We start from the raw sequence: 25,301 nt of genomic DNA, 5'->3' as shown, positions 1-25,301 counted from the left end.
GCACCAGCAGTAAAACAATTACAAGTCAATGGTTAATTAATTACAGTTCTTCAACTTTGAGATCTGTTTGCTCAAAATTGATCCTTATAGACTTGGGGGGTAATTCAGAGTTGATCATAGATGTGCTGAACTTAGCACATCTACAATCATTTACTCTGACATTCGGGGGGACGTCCAGCACGGGGCTAGTCCGCATATCAGGCCCTACCCCTCTACCCCCGCACAAGTACAAAAGCATTGCACAGTGGCGATGCTTTTGTATTTGACAAGTAGTTCCCTACCTGTGCAGCTCCTGCGCGTTGGCAGGGAGCTACCCATCGCTGTCTGGATCGCAGCGGCTGCATGTGATATCACACAGCCACCGCGGCCCACCCCCGCACAATCTGGGCATGCCTGCGTTGCCTGGACTGCGCCTCCAAAATGGCGGCCAAACGCCACCGGCCCACCCACTCCCGCCCAGTGAACGCCTCTGCCTTTCAATCAGGGAGAGGCGATCGCTGGGCTGAGATGCCGATAGCATCTCTAGCATGCACATGCGCACTGCGGCGCATGCGCCTGTGCAGTTCAGACCTACTCGCCCGCTGTGCAAAAACGCACAGCAGCTATCAGGTCTGAATTGGCCCCTTGATTCACATTAACTCTGACACCTCCATATGTGTGGTGAACACTGATCATTTTATTTGTAAATAGAAGTAATATACCAAAGCATTTAGTAGTTAATTTTATATTTTCTAAAGTGCCTGGATATTCTCATGTTTGAAATACATTAATGTCACCAAAACATTTCCTGGCTGCATAGCAACTAGCTATTTTTAATCAGCATTTTTTCTTTCTGTACTATAACAGAGATTTCTACCTGTGAAATCAGTCACCCCGGCCCCAGGCATATATAACGAGCAGCGCACAGCATTTGAGTCTTTGAAGAAAATATCAAGTATGACACAGGCACCATTTGGCCACACTTCAGTCCGATTTTCTCAAGATGCAAGGATGCAGAGAACACCAGGTATGCCATTATGTATGCATAAGGTTGATACTTATTTCTTAACTGCAACTACAAGAATGACTGGATGCAAAACAATAGGAAATTCATCCCCTTCTTCACTTTTCCCTCACTTTCATTGATAGGGTCGCCAAAGGAGGGATGACAGGAACTATTTACTCTGACCCAGTCTTTTTTAAGTGGCCCAGGAGGGGCCCAGGCTGACTGTGCAAAGGGAAGAATGCACCCTTTTTGGCGCATACTATTTTTGGGGTGGGCATGGGCATGCCGATAGGACTGTGCAATGTCTCCCACATCACCTGGGCGGTCATTGTTGTCTCTGACCCTGTCCATTGATACAGATTAATATTTAATGTACAGATGTGTCCTCATATTCATATTTGCTGCAGTCATGCTAAGGAGCCCATTTTGGCATACCAGGTCGCATGAGAATCTTCTAGCGTCAGGTATCTTTTTTGCCGAAAATTTGTTTTTGGGCCTAATTCAGCATGGTTCACTATTCAGAGAAATTGCAGTTGTCTGCGAGTAGAAATGCGCCGCCCCAACAGGAAAAAATGTCCCATGCAAAATTGCTGATGCACCGGAGTTCACTATCTACTCACAGATGCATACAGAATTCCCGGAACATCAAAGAATGGGGCAGATGTATTAACCCGGAGAAGGCATAAGGAAGTGATAAACCAGTGATAAATGCAAGGTGATAAACATACCAGCCAATCAGCTCTAATATGTAAATTAACAGTTAGGAGTTGATTGGCTGGTGTGTTTATCACCTTGCACATATCTCTGGTTTATCACTTCCTTATGCCTTCTACAGGTTAATACATCTACCCCAATCTTTGCTGTTTGAGCAAATGTGTGTAGATCTGAGGCTGCCACTTATCTGCGACTGAGATGGCCTGCAAGTGGCCTGCACTGATGTCAGACACCCTTCCCCAAAAATGCCTGGGCATGCCTGCGTTTTTTCTGACACACATAGACAACACCAGGTTTCCGCCCAGAAATGCCGGCTTCCTGTCAGTCAAATAGAGGCTACATTGCGATTATGAACTGTATGCAATTTCTGTCACTATTACCCCTTGCGTGTGCTCAATGCGAGTGCTACGCATGCGCATCCGTTTGATAATTGCTCAATTTGCGATTTCTCTGAATAGCAATCCATGCTGAATTTGGCCCTTAGTAGCAACTCAGTGCAACTACAATGCACCAGGAGACTATGCTGATTATTTGATATATGACACCTGATTATCGGGGTGCGACTGACTCTCTGAATGAAGTGCTACAATGTAGCTGCTGCAGCTTTCTGTATTTTTCCAATACATTTACCTGTGTAAATGACTGCCACATTTTAAAGTGGCAGTCATTTACACAGGTTGATTTTGCCATGTAAATGATTGCCACTTTAAAAAAAAAAAAAAAAAACCACAGGAGAACTCTCATAAAATCTCTCACTTTCTGGTTCTCACGCCCTATTACATTCCCCCTATATCTAAAACTGCTTTCTCAAATGTTATACATAGGAGATACATTAATTGCCCCATGTATTAAGAGGTGTTTTGCCACTGCATAGTAAGTAAAAAAAAAAAAAAAATGTGTTGCGACAGGTGAGATAGCTAAAAAAAAAATCTGTCGGTGCCACATAATATAAATACACATATGACTTACTGTACAATTACCATAGCAATATTTATTCAGTTCTAAAAAGAAGCAGTTACTGTAAATCACCCAAGAGAAGTATTAAGATACAAGAAATAGTTAAAGCGTTGACTTCTTATCAGATAAATAAAACCACCTAAATAGATACAGCAGGGCACTTAGTGAAAAAAAAAAAATCAGTTTTTTGAGTTACAATATAATTATATAGCAAAATAACTATTTCTCTATTTTTGATAAAAGATTAAAAAAATTGTACCAGTAGACACAGGGGAACTCAGTTAGGTGCAAGTTTTTTCCTGGAAGCCAAATTCAAGGCAAATTCAGCTGTTTTTGTTCACACTTCCCTGTGCAGGTGAACAGATAGGAAAAATCTTTATATTACAGTAAAAATTTCAGAATTTGCTTTAGAACCCCTTGGACGCCTCCACTAATGACTAAATAGGCATTTGGAATTTTTTTAATTAGCTTAATCAGACCAATAATTGCATGTCATTATTGCAATTAAAAATTTTAATAATGGCCTCAAATTACCAACTTTTTTTTTGTTATTTTATGCGCCCTAAATTGCCTTCTGCAAACTCGCACCTAATAGAATTCCCCCCCCCCCCCCATAAAGAGGTTTTGTGAAACGTAGTTATACATTTTGGAAAGATAATCAACATAAAGCTCTCAGATAAAAGTGTTGCGATAGATATTTAAAATGTAGATGATTTTATTCAAGAAACAACCAGGCAGTTTTGTAATGATACATTTTATCCTACCATGGTCTGCCAAATGGAGCTCATATTGATGTTAGGTAAATTTTATTTGTTCATCACTCTGTCATTCCGACATGCTGTGTTACTATTAACCAAATGTACACAAAATACTGGTCATTTCTCTGCGGCGGTTTTCATGTGTAGTGTCTTGAACCAAGAATGTTTCTTCCTACAGGTGTAGGCGCGTTCATCTATCCCGTGACACTCATTGCAGGAGCAAATTGCTGCGACTGGGTGCAACTATTCGTACCCGGCGATCACACAATACATTTCCTATGGGCGTGTGTGTGCGGCAAAGATGAGCGTGAATACATCTGTACATTCTTCTTGATTTACAAACTCACATTGTGTTGCTGGGATCCCTCAAAATACCAGCCACTGATTGTTATTAATTAATTAATTAATTAATTAATTAATTAATTCATTCATTCATTCTTTACCAGTTATCTACTTATGTTGTGGATTTGGTTTTTAAAAATTCAACACTAAAAAGTAATGAAAGTTACTAATATTAAATTTAGAAAACTATAGTGGGAATTAAATTAGCCAGGATAACATGGTAACTTACAGCGATCAGACTTTTCATCAAAATGAAAGCAGATGGATATTCGAATTGAAAACTTTAGAACCCTTAGGACTCAAAATAGATATAGAGCTAAATGTATTTTTTATAAACACAGTACACAACAAAGTGGCACCTATTATTAAAGTACTTTTAATAAAGTACTTTTATCAAACCTTTATTTTATGCATATTTTAAGAAAATCTAGAACCCTTGATAAAAGAATACAAAAAGACTAAAGGACATGTGGTTTCCGCTGTTTTAAGACTTCCGGACTGGAAGTTCCACTATTTCTTGTTTCTGCTTTTTATTTACAAACACTGCCAAGGGAAGTAGGTTTGCTCTGAATTGCACAAATGGACCAATTTAAAGAAGAGTATATTTGGAATTTGGATCTATATTGCAGGCATAAAGATATATTGTTTTTTGTTTGGGATGGGAATGCACTATTGGTTTATTTTTTTCTAAATAACTTGTGTTATAATTAATATAGTCTAAAATTCACTCACACATCTCACTCTACTGATATAAATTTTCTGAATTTATGATCATGATCAACAAAGCAGCACCCATTACTACTACATACATTTCTATATTACAGTAACACAATCTAATAGACAGCTAATACAAAATAAGAAAATCTGTTCTAATGAGATAAAATTTTATGAATAACCAACTAATCCAATTTAGTAATTCACAGATAATGCATAACCAAAATAACTAGAACATGTAGCTGTCATTGATGTATCGCAGATAGATTGGCTATCTAAATAAAAATATATACCACATAATTTGTGTTTACCATTTGTATCAAAATACTTTACATTTTAATATAAGATTAAGATTTTTTTTTTATACTTAAATCGGATGATAATCTCAAATCTGACCTACTGGAGAAAAATAAGAATTTATTTACCGATAATTCTATTTCTCGTAGTCCGTAGTGGATGCTGGGGACTCCGTCAGGACCATGGGGATTAGCGGCTCCGCAGGAGACAGGGCACAAAAGTAAAAGCTTTAGGATCAGGTGGTGTGCACTGGCTCCTCCCCCTATGACCCTCCTCCAAGCCTCAGTTAGGATACTGTGCCCGGACGAGCGTACACAATAAGGAAGGATTTTGAATCCCGGGTAAGACTCACACCAGCCACACCAATCACACTGTACAACCTGTGATCTGAACCCAGTTAACAGCATGATAACAGCGGAGCCTCTGAAAAGATGGCTCACAACAATAATAACCCGATTTTTGTAACAATAACTATGTACAAGTATTGCAGACAATCCGCACTTGGGATGGGCGCCCAGCATCCACTACGGACTACGAGAAATAGAATTATCGGTAAGTAAATTCTTATTTTCTCTGACGTCCTAAGTGGATGCTGGGGACTCCGTCAGGACCATGGGGATTATACCAAAGCTCCCAAATGGGCGGGAGAGTGCGGATGACTCTGCAGCACCGAATGAGAGAACTCCCGGTCCTCCTCAGTCAGGGTGTGCCCCTGACCAAGTAGCTGCTCGGCAAAGTTGTAAAGCCGAGACCCCTCGGGCAGCCGCCCAAGATGAGCCCACCTTCCTTGTGGAATGGGCATTTACATATTTTGGCTGTGGCAGGCCTGCCACAGCATGTGCAAGCTGAATTGTACTACACATCCAACTAGCAATCGTCTGCTTAGAATCAAGAGCACCCAGTTTATTGGGTGCATACAGGATAACAGCAAGTCAGTTTTCCTGACTCCAGCCGTCCTGGAAACCTATATTTTCAGGGCCCTGACAACATCTAGCAACTTGGAGTCCTCCAAGTCCCTAGTAGCCGCAGGTACCACAATAAGCTGGTTCAGGTGAAACACTGACACCACCTTAGGGAGAAACTGGGGACGAGTCCGCAGCTCTGCCCTGTCCGAATGGACAATCAGATATGGGCTTTTGTGAGACAAAGCCGCCAATTCTGACACTCGCCTGGCCGAGGCCAGGGCCAACAGCATGGTCACTTTCCATGTGAGATATTTCAAATCCACAGATTTGAGCGGTTTAAACCAATGTGATTTGAGGAATCCCAGAACTACGTTGAGATCCCACAGTGCCACTGGAGGCACAAAAGGGGGTTGTATATGCAGTACTCCCTTGACAAACTTCTGGACTTCAGGAACTGAAGCCAATTCTTTCTGGAAGAAAATCGACAGGGCCGAAATTTGAACCTTAATGGACCCCAATTTGAGGCCCATAGACACTCCTGTTTGCAGGAAATGCAGGAATCGACCGAGTTGAAATTTCTTCGTGGGGCCTTCCTGGCCTCACACCACGCAACATATTTTCGCCACATGTGGTGATAATGTTGTGCGGTCACCTCCTTCCTGGCTTTGACCAGGGTAGGAATGACCTCTTCCGGAATGCCTTTTTCCCTTAGGATCCGGCGTTCAACCGCCATGCCGTCAAACGCAGCCGCGGTAAGTCTTGGAACAGACATGGTACTTGGTGAAGCAAGTCCCTTCTTAGCGGCAGAGGCCATGAGTCCTCTGTGAGCATCTCTTGAAGTTCCAGGTACCAAGTCCTTCTTGGCCAATCCGGAGCCACGAGTATAGTTCTTACTCCTCTACGTCTTATAATTCTCAGTACCTTGGGTATGAGAAGCAGAGGAGGGAACACATACACTGACTGGTACACCCACGGTGTTACCAGAGCGTCCACAGCTATTGCCTGAGGGTCTCTTGACCTGGCGCAATACCTGTCCAGTTTTTTGTTCAGGCGGGACGCCATCATGTCCACCTTTGGTCTTTCCCAATGGTTCACAATCATGTGGAAGACTTCCCGATGAAATCCCCACTCTCCCGGGCGTCGGAATGAACACTGCTGACAGTGCTATCACCTGATTTTCCGCCCAGCGAAGAATCCTTGCAGTTTCTGCTATTGCCCTTCTGCTTCTTGTGCCGCCCTGTCTGTTTACGTGGGCGACTGCCGTGATGTTGTCCCACTGGATCAATACCGGCTGACCTTGAAGCAGAGGTCTTGCTAAGCTTAGAGCATTGTAACTTGCCCTTAGCTCCAGTATATTTATGTGGAAAGAATTCTCCAGACTTGATCACACTCCCTGGAAATTTTTTCCCTGTGTGACTGCTCCCCAGCCTCTCAGGCTGGCATCCCTGGTCACCAGGACCCTTCCTGAATGCCGAATCTGCGGCCCATTAGTAGATGAGTACTTTGCAGCCACCGCAGAAGAAACACCCTTGTCCTTGGAGACAGGGTTATCCGCTGATGCATCTGAAGATGCGATCCGGACCATTTTTCCAGCAGATCCCACTGAAAAGTTCTTGCGTGAAAACTGCCGAATGGAATCGCTTCGTAAGAAGCCACCATTTTTCCCAGGACCCTTGTGCAATGATGCACTGACAGTTTTCCTGGTTTTAGGAGGTTCCTGACTAGCTCGGATAACTCCCTGGCTTTCTTCTCCGGGAGAAACACCCTTTTCTGGACTGTGTCCAGAATCATCCCTAGGAACAGCCGATGTGTCGTTGGAAACAACTGCGGTTTTGGAATATTTAGAATCCACCCGTGCTGTCGTAGAACTACTTGAGATAGTGCTACTCCGACCTCCAACTGTTCTCTGGACCTTGCTCTTATCAGGAGGTCGTCCATTTTCTTTGAAGAAGAATCATCATTTCGGCCATTACCTTGGTAAAGACCCGGGGTGCCGTGGACAATCCAAACGGCAGCGTCTGAAACTGATAGTGACAGTTCTTTACCACGAACCTGAGGTACCCTTGGTGAGAAGGGCAAATTGGGACATGGAGGTAAGTATCCCTGATGTCCCGGGACACCCTATAGTCCCCTTCTTCCTGGTTCGCTATCACTGCTCTGAGTGACTCCATCTTGATTTGAACCTTTGTAAGTGTTCAAATATTTCAGATTTAGAATAGGTCTCACCGAGCCTTCTGGCTTCAGTACCACAACATAGTGTGGAATAATACCCCTTTCCTTGTTGTAGGAGGGGTACTTTGATTATCACCTGCTGGGAATACAGCTTGTGAATTGTTTCCAATACTGCCTCCCTGTCGGAGGGAGACGTTGGTAAAGCAGACTTCAGGAACCTGCGAGGGGGAAACGTCTCGACTTTCCAATCTGTACCCCTGGGATCCTACTTGTAGGATCCAGGGGTCCTGTACGGCCCCAGCGTCATGCTGAGAAACTTGGCAGAAGCGGTGGAGGCTTCTGTTCCTGGGAATGGGCTGCCTGCTGCAGTCTTCTTCCCTTTCCTCTATCCCTGGGCAGATATGACTCTTATGGGGACGAAAGGACTGAGGCTGAAAAGACGGTGTCTTTTTCTGCAGAGATGTGACTTAGGGTAAAAACGGTGGATTTTCCAGCAGTTGCCGTGGCCACCAGGTCCGATGGACCGACCCCAAATAACTCCTCCCCTTTATACGGCAATACTTCTTTGTGCCGTCTGGAATCTGCATCACCTGACCACTGTCGTGTCCATAAACATCTTCTGGCAGATATGGACATCGCACTTACTCTTGATGCCAGAGTGCAAATATCCCTCTGTGCATCTCGTATATATAGGAATGCATCCTTTAAATGCTCTATAGTCAATAAAATACTGTCCCTGTCAAGGGTATCAATAATTTTAGTCAGGGAATCCGACCAAGCCACCCCAGCTCTGCACATCCAGGCTGAGGCGATCGCTGGTCGCAGTATAACACCAGTATGTGTGTATATACTTCTTAGGATATTTTCCAGCCTCCTATCAGTTGGCTCCTTGAGGACGGCCCTATCCGGAGACGGTACCGCCACTTGTTTTGATAAGCGTGTGAGCGCCTTATCCACCCTAAGGGGTGTTTCCCAACGCGCCCTAACTTCTGGCGGGAAAGGGTATACCGCCAATAATTTTCTATCGGGGGAAACCCACGCATCATCACACACTTCATTTAATTTATCTGATTCAGGAAAAACTACAGGTAGTTTTTTCACACCCCACATAATACCCTTTTTTGTGGTACTTGTAGTATCAGAAATATGTAACACCTCCTTCATTGCCCTTAACAAGTAACGTGTGGCCCTAAAGGAAAATACGTTTGTTTCTTCACCATCGACACTGAAATCAGTGTCCGTGTCTGTGTCTGTGTCGACCGACTGAGGTAAATGGGCGTTTTAAAGCCCCTGACGGTGTTTGAGACGCCTGGACAGGTACTATTTTTTTGCCGGCCGTCTCTGTTGACATTATCACGTAATTCCTTGAATAAGCCATCCATTCCGGTGTCGACTCCCTAGAGAGTGACATCACCATTACAGGCAATTGCTCCGCCTCCTCACCAACATCGTCCTCATACATGTCGACACACACGTACCGACACACAGCACACACACAGGGAATGCTCTGATAGAGGACAGGACCCCACTAGCCCTTTGGGGAGACAGAGGGAGAGTTTGCCAGCACACACCAAAAACGCTATAATTATACAGGGACAACCTTTATATAAGTGTTTTTCCCTTATAGCATTTTAATATATATAGTCATATCGCCAAATAAGTGCCCCCCCTCTCTGTTTTAACCCTGTTTCTGTAGTGCAGTGCAGGGGAGAGCCTGGGAGCCTTCCCACCAGCATTTCTGTGAGGGAAAATGGCGCTGTGTGCTGAGGAGAATAGGCCCCGCCCCCTTTTCGGCGGGCTTCTTCTCCCGTTTTTCTGAGACCTGGCAGGGGTTAAATACATCCATATAGCCCCCAGGGGCTATATGTGATGTATTTTTAGCCAGAATAAGGTACTATCATTTCTGCCCAGGGCGCCCCCCCCAGCGCCCTGCACCCTCAGTGACCGCTGCTATGAAGTGTGCTGACAACAATGGCGCACAGCTGCAGTGCTGTGCGCTACCTTATGAAGACTGAAAAGTCTTCTGCCGCCGGTTTCTGGACCTCTTCACTTTTCGGCATCTGCAAGGGGGTCGGCGGCGCGGCTCCGGGACGAACCCCAGGGTGAGACCTGTGTTCCGACTCCCTCTGGAGCTAATGGTGTCCAGTAGCCTAAGAAGCCAATCCATCCTGCACGCAGGTGAGTTCACTTCTCTCCCCTAAGTCCCTCGATGCAGTGAGCCTGTTGCCAGCAGGACTCACTGAAAATAAAAAACCTAACAAAACTTATACTCTAAGCAGCTCTTTAGGAGAGCCACCTAGATTGCACCCTTCTCGGCCGGGCACAAAAATCTAACTGAGGCTTGGAGGAGGGTCATAGGGGGAGGAGCCAGTGCACACCACCTGATCCTAAAGCTTTTACTTTTGTGCCCTGTCTCCTGCGGAGCCGCTAATCCCCATGGTCCTGACGGAGTCCCCAGCATCCACTTAGGACGTCAGAGAAATAGATAAATGCACATATCACTTGCACCAGTTTGGTACATAGCTAAAAAGAATTGTTTTCTAATGTAACACAAAAAAAGTTTCATGATGTACAGTACAGTATAGGTACATCAATACTCAAATTGAAAATGAGAACCTCTTGGAATGTGACAGTAGTAAACAGTACATAAGGAGGACCTAGAACAATGAGTAGATTCCTCGGACACTTGAGGAATAATATGGAATGTCTCCAAATGCATAGTGTGTACAGTCATTTTAGTAGTTATCTTATCAGAAAATACCAACATTTTAGTTTAGGGGAATAGAGCAAATTAGGACCACAGTCTGAGAAGGTGACCGATTTCAGTGTCTATTGCAGAGAAAGGCATTTTGAATATTTAATCTACTGTAGGTTGAGTGTATCCATTTTGTAAAGATAGAGGAGTTGTTCAACAAAGTGTAATGTATTTTTTTTTTGTATTTGTTAAGATAAGTAGTTTAAGGCACTATGCTATCAGTGTGCTTAAATATACTGATTTTGTAGTATATTTTACTTTATGCATTTGCTTTATTTATATAAATACATTCTATACAGAAACAACTAATCACATTCAGATAAATTTTAACAGATAAATAATGCAATGCATACATTTAAATGTCCTCACACAGTTAGTTTTTCATTCTCCTGGAAAAAATAACAGAAACCACATTATTGGAGAACATACTTTTTTTTTGCAGTGGGCAGCCATTGAAATGTGCCCCAGAGAGTAATATTGTAAAGGGAACATAAGTTAGTAAAAGAGCCTCCTAGAAAAATGACAGCTTTATGTTCAAAGGCTATAAAACGGTCTTTCACAAAGACCTAACATTTTATAAATATAATCTCATGTGAAAAATACTTGGGAAACAGCAGTCTTCGTAAAGGAAATATGCCCTTCTGCAATTGCAAATTAATTTTTGGCTCAGCAAATACTTTCCTCCTTTTTGGAAGAAAGTATTTGGCTGTGTGGGAGTGAGGGTTATGTTTAAGAACCACCGGGGAGAGTTAGGGTTACGTTGAGGAGGAGGGGGGTAGTGGGGGTGGAGGGGGGGGGGGGTGGAGGTTAGGGTAAAGCTCCTTCCCCTCGCAGCCTAAATCTAAACCCCCCAGATATAGAATACCCCAGCCTACTTTCATTCGGGATTCCAACGGTCAGGATAACTTTTTTTTTGTAATCAATATTATTGATGGATTTCAATTATTAGCGTTAAAATCTCCCTTGAAAAAAAAAAAAAGATTTTACCGCAATGTTTTGCCTGATGGTGGTATCGGGCAATTCAATTGTGGCCTGATTTTTTTCACATGAAAAATACTTGGATTCAGGATATCCAATTTGTTTTTGTGTTCATGGCCATGAAATCTGGTCAGTTATTGGGGAATTTTTTTGGCCTCCCTTAATCCTGTCAAATAGTTCTAGATTGAGGGGAAAAGGATAGTAATCATTTACAGATATGGCATGCAGACTGTGATAATCAATGAATGGGTGTAGTCCACCATCTTTTGTTTTTACAAAGAAGATGCCTGCCCCAGCTGGTGAAACCAATTTCCTTATAAACCTTCTCTGTGTTTTTTAATAGAGACAGGAATCTTTGACCTCAGGGGGAAGTTTTCCCCAGGAGTATATCGGTAGGGCTAGCCCACTTACAGTGAGGAGGGATTTATTTTGCTTTATGTTTACTAACATATCCAAAGTTATCTATATTAAGTTAGTAGAACTGGCTTAGAGATAAAAGGAGTCTAGTACTCTCAACTGGTTTCCCTGATGAGAGACAATGCGAATGGCAAAAAAGATCCCAGGAGAAAACTTGCATTGTATGACAAATGATGAATGGGTATACAACCACAGACAGGGTAACCCTAGGATGATGGAATAAATAGCTGGTGGTAATTCCTCCTTACTGTATCTGATGCTCCAATGTGAAGTTCCAAGGGTAGTATCTGTAGCTGCACAGTATAATAACAGTATTTTAATGTGCAGCTTTTAGAGAGTGGAGTGTCAGAGTACAGTAAGTAAGGCTTATTGTTACACATCTGAATACTAGCAAAATTTCCAACTGCTCCTGAATTGATGAAATCTGGAAAAGAGATTGTGCTTGAGCTCACCTGATCTGAGACTTTAGTAATGAAGTCTTTTGATAATGATGATCAAGGAGAATGATAGATTATAACTAACATGGCCCCTCTATGACTGGGTAGGCTTTCCCATTTCCGGAATCTTCTGAGTGCTTGGGATAGGAGGAAAGATGTGTCCAGCTTCACCACAATAAAAACAAATTTATAAATCGTACCTCCTGTTCTTCAGAGATGAGAACACTGCTTGCCTGCAAGGGTTTATCAGGTGGTGAAATGGGAGTGATAAAGCAATGAGCTAATTAAATACTGGTACTCACAGACTGCTGTTTCTCTTGTCACCATTCCAGTAATCACAGAACTGCTTTAATACATAAACATAAAAGATGGGCAATTCACCGGAGGCCAATTTATCTTTTACACAGCCAGGAAGACATTGCCAGAACATTGCTATCAATTCCTCATTATTCCATTGGGTTAGAGCAGTGGTAGCCAACCCTGGTCCTCGAGAGCTACCAACAGTTCATGTTTTCCAGCTCACCTAGCAGTTGCACAAGCACACTCATTACTCACTGACACATTTTCACTGATCCACAGGTTGAGCTAATTACTTAACTTGTGATTCTGTGAGGAGACCTGGAAAACGTTAACTATTGGTAGCTCTCGAGGACCAAGGTTGGCTATCCCTGGGTTAGAGCCTGAATTAAATTCCCTATTTTCCCACGAGTTGGAAGTCCTGTCTCAGGCGGAAATTTACCACAGCAGCTGAAGAGACCCATCCAGGATTATAAAAGATTTTCCTGAGGAATGCATTACAGTAATGTAATAAAGGGCCATTACATTCCCACATTGGGAAATTCCATGCCAGAGTTGTACAGTTATTTATGGCAGTGGAAAAATTAGCAAAGAGGAGTACAATTTGATGGACCATTCAAAAGAACCTCAGCAATTTCTGGATTGCCATGAAATGTAATAAATGTCGGTTGACTTGCGAGGCTATAGTACACAATCTACAGGAGAAGAAGTTGTGACAGTTGGAGCCAGATCAGCAGCTGCTAATAGAGACTGCACATAACCCATACATTACATATGAGAAACCATCAGTGTTGCCAGTCTATTCTATTGCAGTAATTTTTTGCTTTAATGAATTCAAAACGAATACCTAAGATTTGCATTACCTAGAACACGGACTCAGAGTCCAATGGACTAGTGGTTTTCACCAGGTACTCCCTCAAGGGGATTTATGCTTTGCTGTATGCAGGTTGCAGTCATTTGAACTGGTTCTTATCATGGTGCAATGGTTAGCATGGATGGTGTAATGGTTAGAATGGATGGTGTAATGGTTAGCATGGATGATGTAATGGTTAGCATTACTGCCTTACAGCACTGAGGTCATGCGTTTGATTCCCACCATTGCTCTAACTGTGTGCAGTTTGTAAATTCTCACCATGCTTGCGAGGTACCTCCAGGTACTCTGTTTTCCTCCCACAATCCAAAAATATACTGGTAGGGTAATTGGCTCCTGGCAAAAAGATAACCCTAACGTGTAAGTGTGTGCATGTACATGGGTAGACTATATGGGCCAAGTGGTTCTTATCTGCCACCTAATTCTATGCTTCTATGATTGCCTGGCCCAGTAAGCAAGGTCTACACTGGGAGCAGACTCTTCAATGTGTGTGTTCTTATCTGCCGTTAAATTTTATTTTACTATATTTCTATGGTTGCCTGGGTCGGTAAGCAGGGTCTGCACTGGGAGCAATATCTGCAATGTGTAAGTGGGGGATTAAAACAAAGAATGAATGAATGAATGAATGAATGAATGAATGAATGAGGCAAAATTCAGGTCAGACAACAAACAAGGTCAGTATACAGGGGTCATCAACAAACCATACATGAACACTGGAGCAAAAAGTCAATATATTCCCTGCATGCAAAATAATAGATGCATTTGCAACCTTGATTCCTTTTATATTGGCTCCTTACTCTGAATCAAACCCAATAAAGGGCCTAATGGTCAACACAGCCTCAGATGTAAAAATCCAATATGAAAATCAAGGTTACAGTAAGGCAAGTATGGGTATATAGTAGAGATGTGCACTTGAAATTTTTCGGGTTTTGTGTTTTGGTTTTGGGTTCGGTTCCGCGGCCGTGTTTTGGGTTCGACCGCGTTTTTGCAAAACCTCACCGAATTTTTTTTGTCGGATTCGGGTGTGTTTTGGATTCGGGTGTTTTTTTCAAAAAACACTAAAAAACAGCTTAAATCATAGAATTTGAGGGTCATTTTGATCCCAAAGTATTATTAACCTCAAAAACCATAATTTCCACTAATTTTCAGTCTATTCTGAACACCTCACAATATTATTTTTAGTCCTAAAATTTGCACCGAGGTCGCTGGATGACTAAGCTAAGCGACCCTAGTGGCCGACACAAACACCTGGCCCATCTAGGAGTGGCACTGCAGTGTCACGCAGGATGGCCCTTCCAAAAAACACTCCCCAAACAGCACATGACGCAAAGAAAAAAAGAGGCGCAATGAGGTAGCTGTGTGAGTAAGATAAGCGACCCTAGTGGCCGACACAAACACCTGGCCCATCTAGGAGTGGCACTGCAGTGTCACGCAGGATGGCACTTCCAAAAAACACTCCCCAAACAGCACATGACGCAAAGAAAAAAAGAGGCGCAATGAGGTAGCTGTGTGAGTAAGATAAGCGACCCTAGTGGCCGACACAAACACCTGGCCCATCTAGGAGTGGCACTGCAGTGTCACGCAGGATGGCCCTTCCAAAAAACACTCCCCAAACAGCACATGACGCAAAGAAAAAAAGAGGCGCAATGAGGTAGCTGTGTGAGTAAGATAAGCGACCCTAGTGGCCGACACAAACACCTGGCCCATCTAGGAGTGTCACTGCAGTGTCACGCAGGATGGCCCTTCCAAAAAACACTCCCCAAACAGCACATGACGCAAAGAAAAAAAGAGGCGCAATGAGGTAGCTGTGTGAGTAAGATAAGCGACCCTAGTGGCCGACACAAACACCTGGCCCATCTAGGAGTGGCACTGCAGTGTCACGCAGGATGGCCCTTCCAAAAAACACTCCCCAAACAGCACATGACGCAAAGAAAAAAAGAGGCGTAATGAGGTAGCTGTGTGAGTAAGATAAGCGACCCTAGTGGCCGACACAAACACCTGGCCCATCTAGGAGTGGCACTGCAGTGTCACGCAGGATGGCCCTTCCAAAAAACACTCCCCAAACAGCACATGACGCAAAGAAAAAAAGAGGCGTAATGAGGTAGCTGTGTGAGTAAGATAAGCGACCCTAGTGGCCGACACAAACACCTGGCCCATCTAGGAGTGTCACTGCAGTGTCACGCAGGATGGCCCTTCCAAAAAACACTCCCCAAACAGCACATGACGCAAAGAAAAAAAGAGGCGCAATGAGGTAGCTGTGTGAGTAAGATAAGCGACCCTAGTGGCCGACACAAACACCTGGCCCATCTAGGAGTGGCACTGCAGTGTCACGCAGGATGGCCCTTCCAAAAAACACTCCCCAAACAGCACATGACGCAAAGAAAAAAAGAGGCGCAATGAGGTAGCTGTGTGAGTAAGATAAGCGACCCTAGTGGCCGACACAAACACCTGGCCCATCTAGGAGTGTCACTGCAGTGTCACGCAGGATGGCCCTTCAAAAAAATACTCCCCAAACAGCACATGACGCAAAGAAAAATTAAAGAAAAAAGAGGTGCAAGATGGAATTGTCCTTGGGCCCTCCCACCCACCCTTATGTTGTATAAACAGGACATGCACACTTTAACCAACCCATCATTTCAGTGACAGGGTCTGCCACACGACTGTGACTGAAATGACGGGTTGGTTTGGACCCCCACCAAAAAAGAAGCAATTAATCTCTCCTTGCACAAACTGGCTCTACAGAGGCAAGATGTCCACCTCATCATCATCCTCCGATATATCACCGTGTACATCCCCCTCCTCACAGATTATCAATTCGTCCCCACTGGAATCCACCATCTCAGCTCCCTGTGTACTTTGTGGAGGCAATTGCTGCTGGTCAATGTCTCCACGGAGGAATTGATTATAATTCATTTTAATGAACATCATCTTCTCCACATTTTCTGGAAGTAACCTCGTACGCCGATTGCTGACAAGGTGAGCGGCGGCACTAAACACTCTTTCGGAGTACACACTTGTGGGAGGGCAACTTAGGTAGAATAAAGCCAGTTTGTGCAAGAGCCTCCAAATTGCCTCTTTTTCCTGCCAGTATAAGTACGGACTGTCTGACGTGCCTACTTGGATGCGGTCACTCATATAATCCTCCACCATTCTTTCAATGGGGAGAGAATCATATGCAGTGCCAGTAGACGACATGTCCGTAATCGTTGTCAGGTCCTTCAGTCCGGACCAGATGTCAGCATCAGCAGTCGCTCCAGACTGCCCTGCATCACCGCCAGCGGGTGGGCTCGGAATTCTGAGCCTTTTCCTCGCACCCCCAGTTGCGGGAGAATGTGAAGGAGGAGATGTTGACAGGTCGCGTTCCGCTTGACTTGACAATTTTCTCACCAGCAGGTCTTTGAACCCCAGCAGACTTGTGTGTGCCGGAAAGAGAGATCCAAGGTAGGTTTTAAATCTAGGATCGAGCACGGTGGCCAAAATGTAGTGCTCTGATTTCAACAGATTGACCACCCGTGAATCCTTGTTAAGCGAATTAAGGGCTCCATCCACAAGTCCCACATGCCTAGCGGAATCGCTCTGTGTTAGCTCCTCCTTCAATGTCTCCAGCTTCTTCTGCAAAAGCCTGATGAGGGGAATGACCTGACTCAGGCTGGCAGTGTCTGAACTGACTTCACGTGTGGCAAGTTCAAAGGGCAGCAGAACCTTGCACAACGTTGAAATCATTCTCCACTGCGCTTGAGACAGGTGCATTCCACCTCCTATATCGTGCTCAATTGAATAGGCTTGAATGGCCTTTTGCTGCTCCTCTAACCTCTGAAGCATATATAGGGTTGAATTCCACCCCGTTACCACTTCTTGCTTCAGATGATGGCAGGGCAGGTTCAGGCGTTTTTGGTGTTGCTCCAGTCTTCTGTACGTGGTGCCTGTACGCCGAAAGTGTCCCGCAATTCTTCTGGCCACCGACAGCATCTCTTGCACGCCCCTGTCGTTTTTTAAATAATTCTGCACCACCAAATTCAAGGTATGTGCAAAACATGGGACGTGCTGGAATTTGCCCATATTGAATGCACACACAATATTGCTGGCGTTGTCCGATGCCACAAATCCACAGGAGAGTCCAATTGGGGTAAGCCATTCCTCGATGATCTTCCTCAGTTGCCGTAAGAGGTTTTCAGCTGTGTGCGTATTCTGGAAACCGGTGATACAAAGCGTAGCCTGCCTAGGAAAGAGTTGGCGTTTGCAAGATGCTGCTACTGGTGCCGCCGCTGCTGTTCTTGCGGCGGGAGTCCATACATCTACACAGTGTGCTGTCACAGTCATATAGTCCTGACCCTGCCCTGCTCCACTTGTCCACATGTCCGTGGTTAAGTGGACATTGGGTACAACTGCATTTTTTAGGACACTGGTGAGTCTTTTTCTGACGTCCGTGTACATTCTCGGTATCGCCTGCCTAGAGAAGTGGAACCTAGATGGTATTTGGTAATGGGGGCACACTACCTCAAGAAATTGTCTAGTTCCCTGTGAACTAACGGCGGATACCGGACGCACGTCTAACACCAACATAGTTGTCAAGGCCTCAGTTATCCGCTTTGCAACAGGATGACTGCTGTGATATTTCATCTTCCTCGCAAAGGACTGTTGGACAGTCAATTGCTTGGTGGAAGTAGTAAAAGTGGGCTTACGACTTCCCCTCTGGGATGCCATCGACTCCCAGCAGCAACAACAGCAGCGCCAGCAGCAGTAGGCGTTACACGCAAGGATGCATCGGAGGAATCCCAGGCAGGAGAGGACTCGTCAGAATTGCCAGTGACATGGCCTGCAGGACTATTGGCATTCCTGGGGAAGGAGGAAATTGACACTGAGGGAGTTGGTGGGGTGGTTTGCGTGAGCTTGGTTACAAGAGGAAGGGATTTACTGGTCAGTGGACTGCTTCCGCTGTCGCCCAAAGTTTTTGAACTTGTCACTGACTTATTATGAATGCGCTGCAGGTGACGTATAAGGGAGGATGTTCCGAGGTGGTTAACGTCCTTACCCCTACTTATTACAGCTTGACAAAGGCAACACACGGCTTGACAAATGTTGTCCGCATTTCTGTTGAAATACTTCCACACCGAAGAGCTGATTTTTTTGGTATTTTCACCAGGCATGTCAATGGGCATATTCCTCCCACGGACAACAGGTGTCTCCCCGGGTGCCTGACTTAAACAAACCACCTCACCATCAGAATCCTCCTTGTCAATTTCCTTCCCAGCGCCAGCAACACCCATATCCTCCTCATCCTGGTGTACTTCAACACTGACATCTTCAATCTGACTATCAGGAACTGGACTGCGGGTGCTCCTTCCAGCACTTGCAGGGGGCGTGCAAATGGTGGAAGGCGCATGCTCTTCACGTCCAGTGTTGGGAAGGTCAGGTATCGCAACCGACACAATTGGACTCTCCTTGTGGATTTGGGATTTCGAAGAACGCACAGTTCTTTGCTGTGCTTTTGCCAGCTTGAGTCTTTTCATTTTTCTAGCGAGAGGCTGAGTGCTTCCATCCTCATGTGAAGCTGAACCACTAGCCATGAACATAGGCCAGGGCCTCAGCCGTTCCTTGCCACTCCGTGTGGTAAATGGCATATTGGCAAGTTTACGCTTCTCCTCCGACAATTTTATTTTAGATTTTTGAGTCCTTTTTTTACTGATATTTGGTGTTTTGGATTTTACATGCTCTGTACTATGACATTGGGCATCGGCCTTGGCAGACGACGTTGCTGGCATTTCATCGTCTCGGCCATGACTAGTGGCAGCAGCTTCAGCACGAGGTGGAAGTCGATCTTGATCTTTCCCTATTTTTGGAACCTCAACATTTTTGTTCTCCATATTTTAATAGGCACAACTAAAAGGCACCTCAGGTAAACAATGGAGATGGATGGATACTAGTATACTTATGGATGACGAGCGACTGCCGACACAGAGGTAGCTACAGCCGTGGACTACCGTACTGTGTCTGCTGCTAATATAGACTGGATGATAATGAGATAAAATTAAAATATATATATATATCACACTAGTACTGCAGCCGGACAGGTATATATTATGTAATGACGGACCTGCTGGACACTGTCTGTCAGACTCAGCACTGCAGACTCCTAAAGTAAGCTACTAGTATCAAGAAGATAGAAAAAAAAAAAACCACGGGTAGGTGGTATACAATTATGGATGGACGAGCGACTGCCGACATAGAGGTAGCTACAGCCGTGGACTACCGTACTGTGTCTGCTGCTAATATAGACTGGATGATAATGAGATAAAATTAAAATATATATATATATCACACTAGTACTGCAGCCGGACAGGTATATATTATGTAATAACGGACCTGCTGGACACTGTCTGTCAGCACTGCAGACTCCTAAAGTAAGCTACTAGTATCAAGAAGATAGAAAAAGAAAAAAACCACGGGTAGGTGGTATACAATTATGGATGGACGAGCGACTGCCGACACAGAGGTAGCTACAGCCGTGGACTACCGTACTGTGTCTGCTGCTAATATAGACTGGATGATAATGAGATAAAATTAAAATATATATATATATCACACTAGTACTGCAGCCGGACAGGTATATATTATGTAATGACGGACCTGCTGGACACTGTCTGTCAGCACTGTGCAGACTCCTAAAGTAAGCTACTAGTATCAAGAAGATAGAAAAAAAAAAACCACGGGTAGGTGGTATACAATTATGGATGGACGAGCGACTGCCGACACAGAGGTAGCTACAGCCGTGGACTACCGTACTGTGTCTGCTGCTAATATAGACTGGATGATAATGAGATAAAATTAAAATATATATATATATCACACTAGTACTGCAGCCGGACAGGTATATATTATGTAATGACGGACCTGCTGGACACTGTCTGTCAGACTCAGCACTGCAGACTCCTAAAGTAAGCTACTAGTATCAAGAAGATAGAAAAAAAAAAAAACACGGGTAGGTGGTATACAATTATGGATGGACGAGCGACTGCCGACACAGAGGTAGCTACAGCCGTGGACTACCGTACTGTGTTTGCTGCTAATATAGACTGGATGATAATGAGATAAAATTAAAATATATATATATATCACACTAGTACTGCAGCCAGACAGGTATATATTATGTAATGACGGACCTGCTGGACACTGTCTGCAGAATGCGTTTATAAAAACACCACACGACGAGTGTTTAACTTTTTCAGGCAGACAATCACAATATACTGGTGGTCAGCAGACAATCACAATACTGGTGGTCAGTGGTCACTGGTCAGTCACACTGGCAGTGGCACTCTGGCAGCAAAAGTGTGCACTGTACTTAAAATATGTACTCCTGCTATAACTGCTCCCCAGTCTCCCCCACAATTAAGCTGTGTGAGCAGTGAGCACTCAGCACAGTCAGATAATGATATACAGTATTACATATGATGCAGCACACTGGGCTGAGCACAGATATGGTATGTGACTGTGTCACACTGTGTATCGTTTTTTTTTCAGGCAGAGAACGGATTAATTAAACTGGTGGTCACTGGTCACACTATCAGCAGCAAGTAGTACTCCTCCTAATAATATGCTCCCCAAAATTTGTGTCTCTCTCTAGTACTCTAGTCTAAACGGAGAGGACGCCAGCCACGTCCTCTCCCTATCAATCTCAATGCACGTGTGAAAATGGCGGCGACGCGCGGCTCCTTATATAGAATCCGAGTCTTGCGATAGAATCCGAGCCTTGCGAGAATCCGACAGCGGGATGATGACGTTCGGGCGCGCTCGGGTTAACCGAGCAAGGCGGGAAGATCCGAGTCGCTTGGCCCCGTGTAAAAAAACCTGAAGTTCGGGCGGGTTCAGATTCCGAGGAACCGAACCCGCTCATCTCTAGTATATAGAGGGTCATTCAGACCCGTTCGCACGCTGCTGTTTTTCGCAGCGGTGCGAACGGGTCGGTTATGCTCATGCGTGGCGGCCGCAATGCACAGGTGCATCGTTGCCCAGCGACGACTGCCGCTGGGCAACCACAAGAAGAACGAAGAAAGCGATCGCTTCCGTGATCGCAAGAATATTGACAGGAGGAAGGTGTTCCGGGGCATAAACTGACCGTTTTCTGGGAGTGGTGCAGCGAACGCAGGCGTGTCCAGTCGTTTGGAGGGTGGATGTCTGAAGTCAGTTGCAGGAACTGCTACGTAAGTAACTCTTACCCTGGTCTTGTTCTGCACAAAACTTTTTTTGCATAGCAGGGCTGCACAAGCGATCGCAGCGTTGCTATGCAAAAATACACTCCTCCATAGGCGGCGTCTAGTTGATCGAATGGGCTGCAAAAAGTTGCAGCGTGTGATCAACTCAGAATGATCCCCATAAAGGGAGATCAGACGAGCTGAATAAGAATAAAGCTGTCCGAGCAAAGCTTTGATCCTGGCACCTGCTAACATCAGCGAAATCTAATCCAAGATGCATCCACATCTATAGTACACAGATGAAAGGAATAGGTGATGCTTGCTAGAGAAATTTATAGGTTACCACTGAGGATACTGGTATTAAAAATATTTTCCCTTTGCTTTTTCAAGGAGAGCAATCGGTTATAAGCAAGTCGTACCATATATTACAAACAGGTGGACCCTATTTGTTTCTCTTTGTTGTGCAGACCACCACCGCATGTGCTATAACACTACACAACCTAGGGGGTCATTCCGACCTGATCGCATGCTGCGCTTCTTTGCAGCCGGGCGATCAGGTCGGAACTGCGCATGCATGGTGGCCGCATTACGCAGGTGCGTCATTGTGCAGCCACGCCGCTACCGAAGAAAGCGGTCGCTGCAGCGACCGCAACAAGATTGACAGGAGGAAGGCAGATCCGGGCGGCAACTCGCCATTTTCTGGGAGTGGTGAGTCCAACGCAGGTGTGTCCAGGTGGATGTCTGATGTCAATTCCGGGACCTGCATCGCTGGATCGAAAGCACAGGGTAAGTAACTCTCACCCTGGTCTTCTTTTACAGGAAGCTTTTTTGCACAGCAGGGCTGCACAAGCGATCACAGCCCTGCTATGCAGAAATACACCCCCCATAGGCAGCGTCTAGTTGATTGCACGGGCAGCAAAAAGAAGCTACGTGCGATCAACTCAGAATGACCCCCCTAGTTATATAAATACTGTTGCGATCAATCCTCACTTAGGACTGTTGTGACATTTGAGTGACACAGGATTAATCAAATGCAACTAATTAGGCAGTGTTAAAATTAGTAAAATCTCCCTTTGCGATGACAAAAATATTTTTACCATTGCCACAAACATTAAGCTTTGATTTAAGGGCTCGCCCTTAGGAATTCTTCAGTTTTCTCTCTTCTTCACCAAGGCCCTCATTCCGAGTTGATCGGTCGCAAGGCGATTTTAGCAGAGTTACACACGCTAAGCCGCCGCCTACTGGGAGTGAATCTTAGCTTCTTAAAATTGCGACCGATGTATTCGCAATATTGCGATTACTAACTACTTAGCAGTTTCAGAGTAGCTCCAGACTTACTCTGCCTGTGCGATCAGTTCAGTGCTTGTCGTTCCTGGTTGACGTCACAAACACACCCAGCGTTCGCCCAGGCACTCCCACCGTTTCCCCGGCCACTCCTGCGTTTTTTCCGGAAACGGTAGCGTTTTCAGCCACACGCCCCTGAAACGCCGTGTTTCCGCCCAGTAACACCCATTTCCTGTCAATCACATTACGATCGCCGGAGCGAAGAAAAAGCCGTGAGTAAAAATACTTTCATCATAGTAAAGTTACTTGGCGCAGTCGCAGTGCGAACATTGCGCATGCGTACTAAGCGGATTTTCACTGCGATGCGATGAAAAATACCGAGCGAACAACTCGGAATGAGGGCCCATATACAGTACTTCCACAACTAATTTTAATCAGATATATTGTTAACATAACAATATCTGCCTTTAAAACATAGCATTATACAAAAAACAAGGAATAATTTGACGGGTGAGCTTTAAGACCACAACCACATTGCTTAATGTACAACATAATGTTAAAAATGACATACAATTACTATCATTTGCAAAACATTATGTTAAGATAATATAAATCTATTTTTTTTTGTAGGAAGGGTTGGGGAAGGGGATGTTTAAAGCTTAATATTCAGTTGACCCCCCTAGAACAGTGATGGGGAACCTTTGGCACTCCAGGGGGTAAATTCACTAAAATGGGAGTTCTATTTAAGATGGGATGTTGCCCACAGCAACCAATCAGATTCTACTTCTCATTTATCTAGCACCTTCTAGAAGATAATACCTGGAATCTGATTGGTTGCTATGGGCAACATCCCATCTTAAATAGAACTCCCATCTTAGTAAATTTACCCCCCGGTGTTGTTTAACTACACATCCCAGCATGCCCTGCTACAGTTTTGCTATTTGGTCATGCAAAAACTGTAGCAGGGCATGCTTGGATGTGTAGTTCAACAACAGCTAGAGTGCCAAAGGTTTCCCATCACTGCCGTAGAAGATGACATGAGATTTAATAACCCTTCACTCACCCCTTTTCCCATGAATTCAATAACTTGTTCAGTGCAAGCTAGCCATTCTTATGAAACAGATAAACCATATAAACTAACATACTTATAAAGTCTGTTATTGTAGGAAGGGTAGGGGGAAGGGATGATCAAAGCTCAATATTTCATTGATCCCCTAGGAGATGACATTAGATTTAGGGGTCTATTTACTAAACCTTGGATGGAGATTAAGTGCACGGAGATAAAGTACCAGCCGATCAGCAACTACCTGGCATGTCACAGGCTGTATTTGAAAAATGACAGTTAGGAACTTTTTGGCTGGGACTTTATCTCCATCCAAGGCTTAGTAAATAGGCCCCTTAATTTTGCTTTATACCCCTTCACTCACCCCTTTTCTCATGTATTCAATAACTTGTCCAGCGTAAATCCAAGTTACTCATGGCTGGCTTTCTTACGAAACAGAGGGTTTAATACCCGAAAACTTAAAAGCCCATTCTTCTTCACATATTTGTAATAAAAACATGGGTTCTTTTAAAAAATATTCTGATCTTGATCTATCAATTGGGACCCAACATTGGCCCTCATTCCGAGTTGATCTCTCGCAAGGCGATTTTAGCAGAGTTGCTCACGCTAAGCCGCCGCCTACTGGGAGTGTATCTTAGCATCTTAAAATTGCGAACGATGGCCCTCATTCCGAGTTGTTCGCTCGCAAGGCGAATGTAGCAGAGTTACACACGCTAAGCCGCCGCCTACTGGGAGTGAATCTTAGCTTCTTAAAATTGCGACCGACGTAGGCGCAATATTGCGATTACAAACGAGTTAGCAGTTTCAGAGTAGCTTCAGACTTACTCTGCCTGTGCGATCAGTTCAGTGCTTTTCGTTCCTGGTTGACGTCACAAACACACCCAGCGTTCGCCCAGGCACTCCCACCGTTTCTCCGGCCACTCCTGCGTTTTTTCCGGAAACGGTAGCGTTTTCAGCCACACGCCCCTGAAACGCCGTGTTTCCGCCCAGTAACACCCATTTCCTGTCAATCACATTACGTTCGCCGGAGCGATGAAAAAGCCGTGAGTAAAAATACTTTCTTCATAGTAAAGTTACTTGGCGCAGTCGCAGTGCGAATATTGCGCATGCGTACTAAGCGGATTTTCACTGCGATGCGATGAAAAATACCGAGCGAACAACTCGGA

The 25,301-nt window shown here is 44.6% G+C and overlaps 1 protein-coding gene across 3 annotated transcripts in view; it reads left to right on the top strand.

Annotated features, from left to right (window-relative positions):
- The window catches only part of STPG2 (sperm tail PG-rich repeat containing 2), a 1,528,785-nt gene that overhangs the window by 462,825 nt on the left and 1,040,659 nt on the right, over nucleotides 1–25,301 (top strand). For all 3 annotated transcript variants that reach the window (XM_063917581.1, XM_063917565.1, XM_063917572.1), the window contains exon 9: nucleotides 847–1,006. In XM_063917581.1, the coding sequence (XP_063773651.1) occupies nucleotides 847–1,006 (160 nt within the window). The remainder of the gene's footprint in view (nucleotides 1–846; nucleotides 1,007–25,301) is intronic.

The sequence above is a fragment of the Pseudophryne corroboree genome, chromosome 1 (assembly GCF_028390025.1).
Source record: "Pseudophryne corroboree isolate aPseCor3 chromosome 1, aPseCor3.hap2, whole genome shotgun sequence".
Lineage (NCBI taxonomy): Eukaryota > Metazoa > Chordata > Amphibia > Anura > Myobatrachidae > Pseudophryne > Pseudophryne corroboree.
The sequence above is the reverse complement of the archived record's forward strand: the minus strand, read 5'-3'. Positions and strand labels throughout refer to the sequence as shown.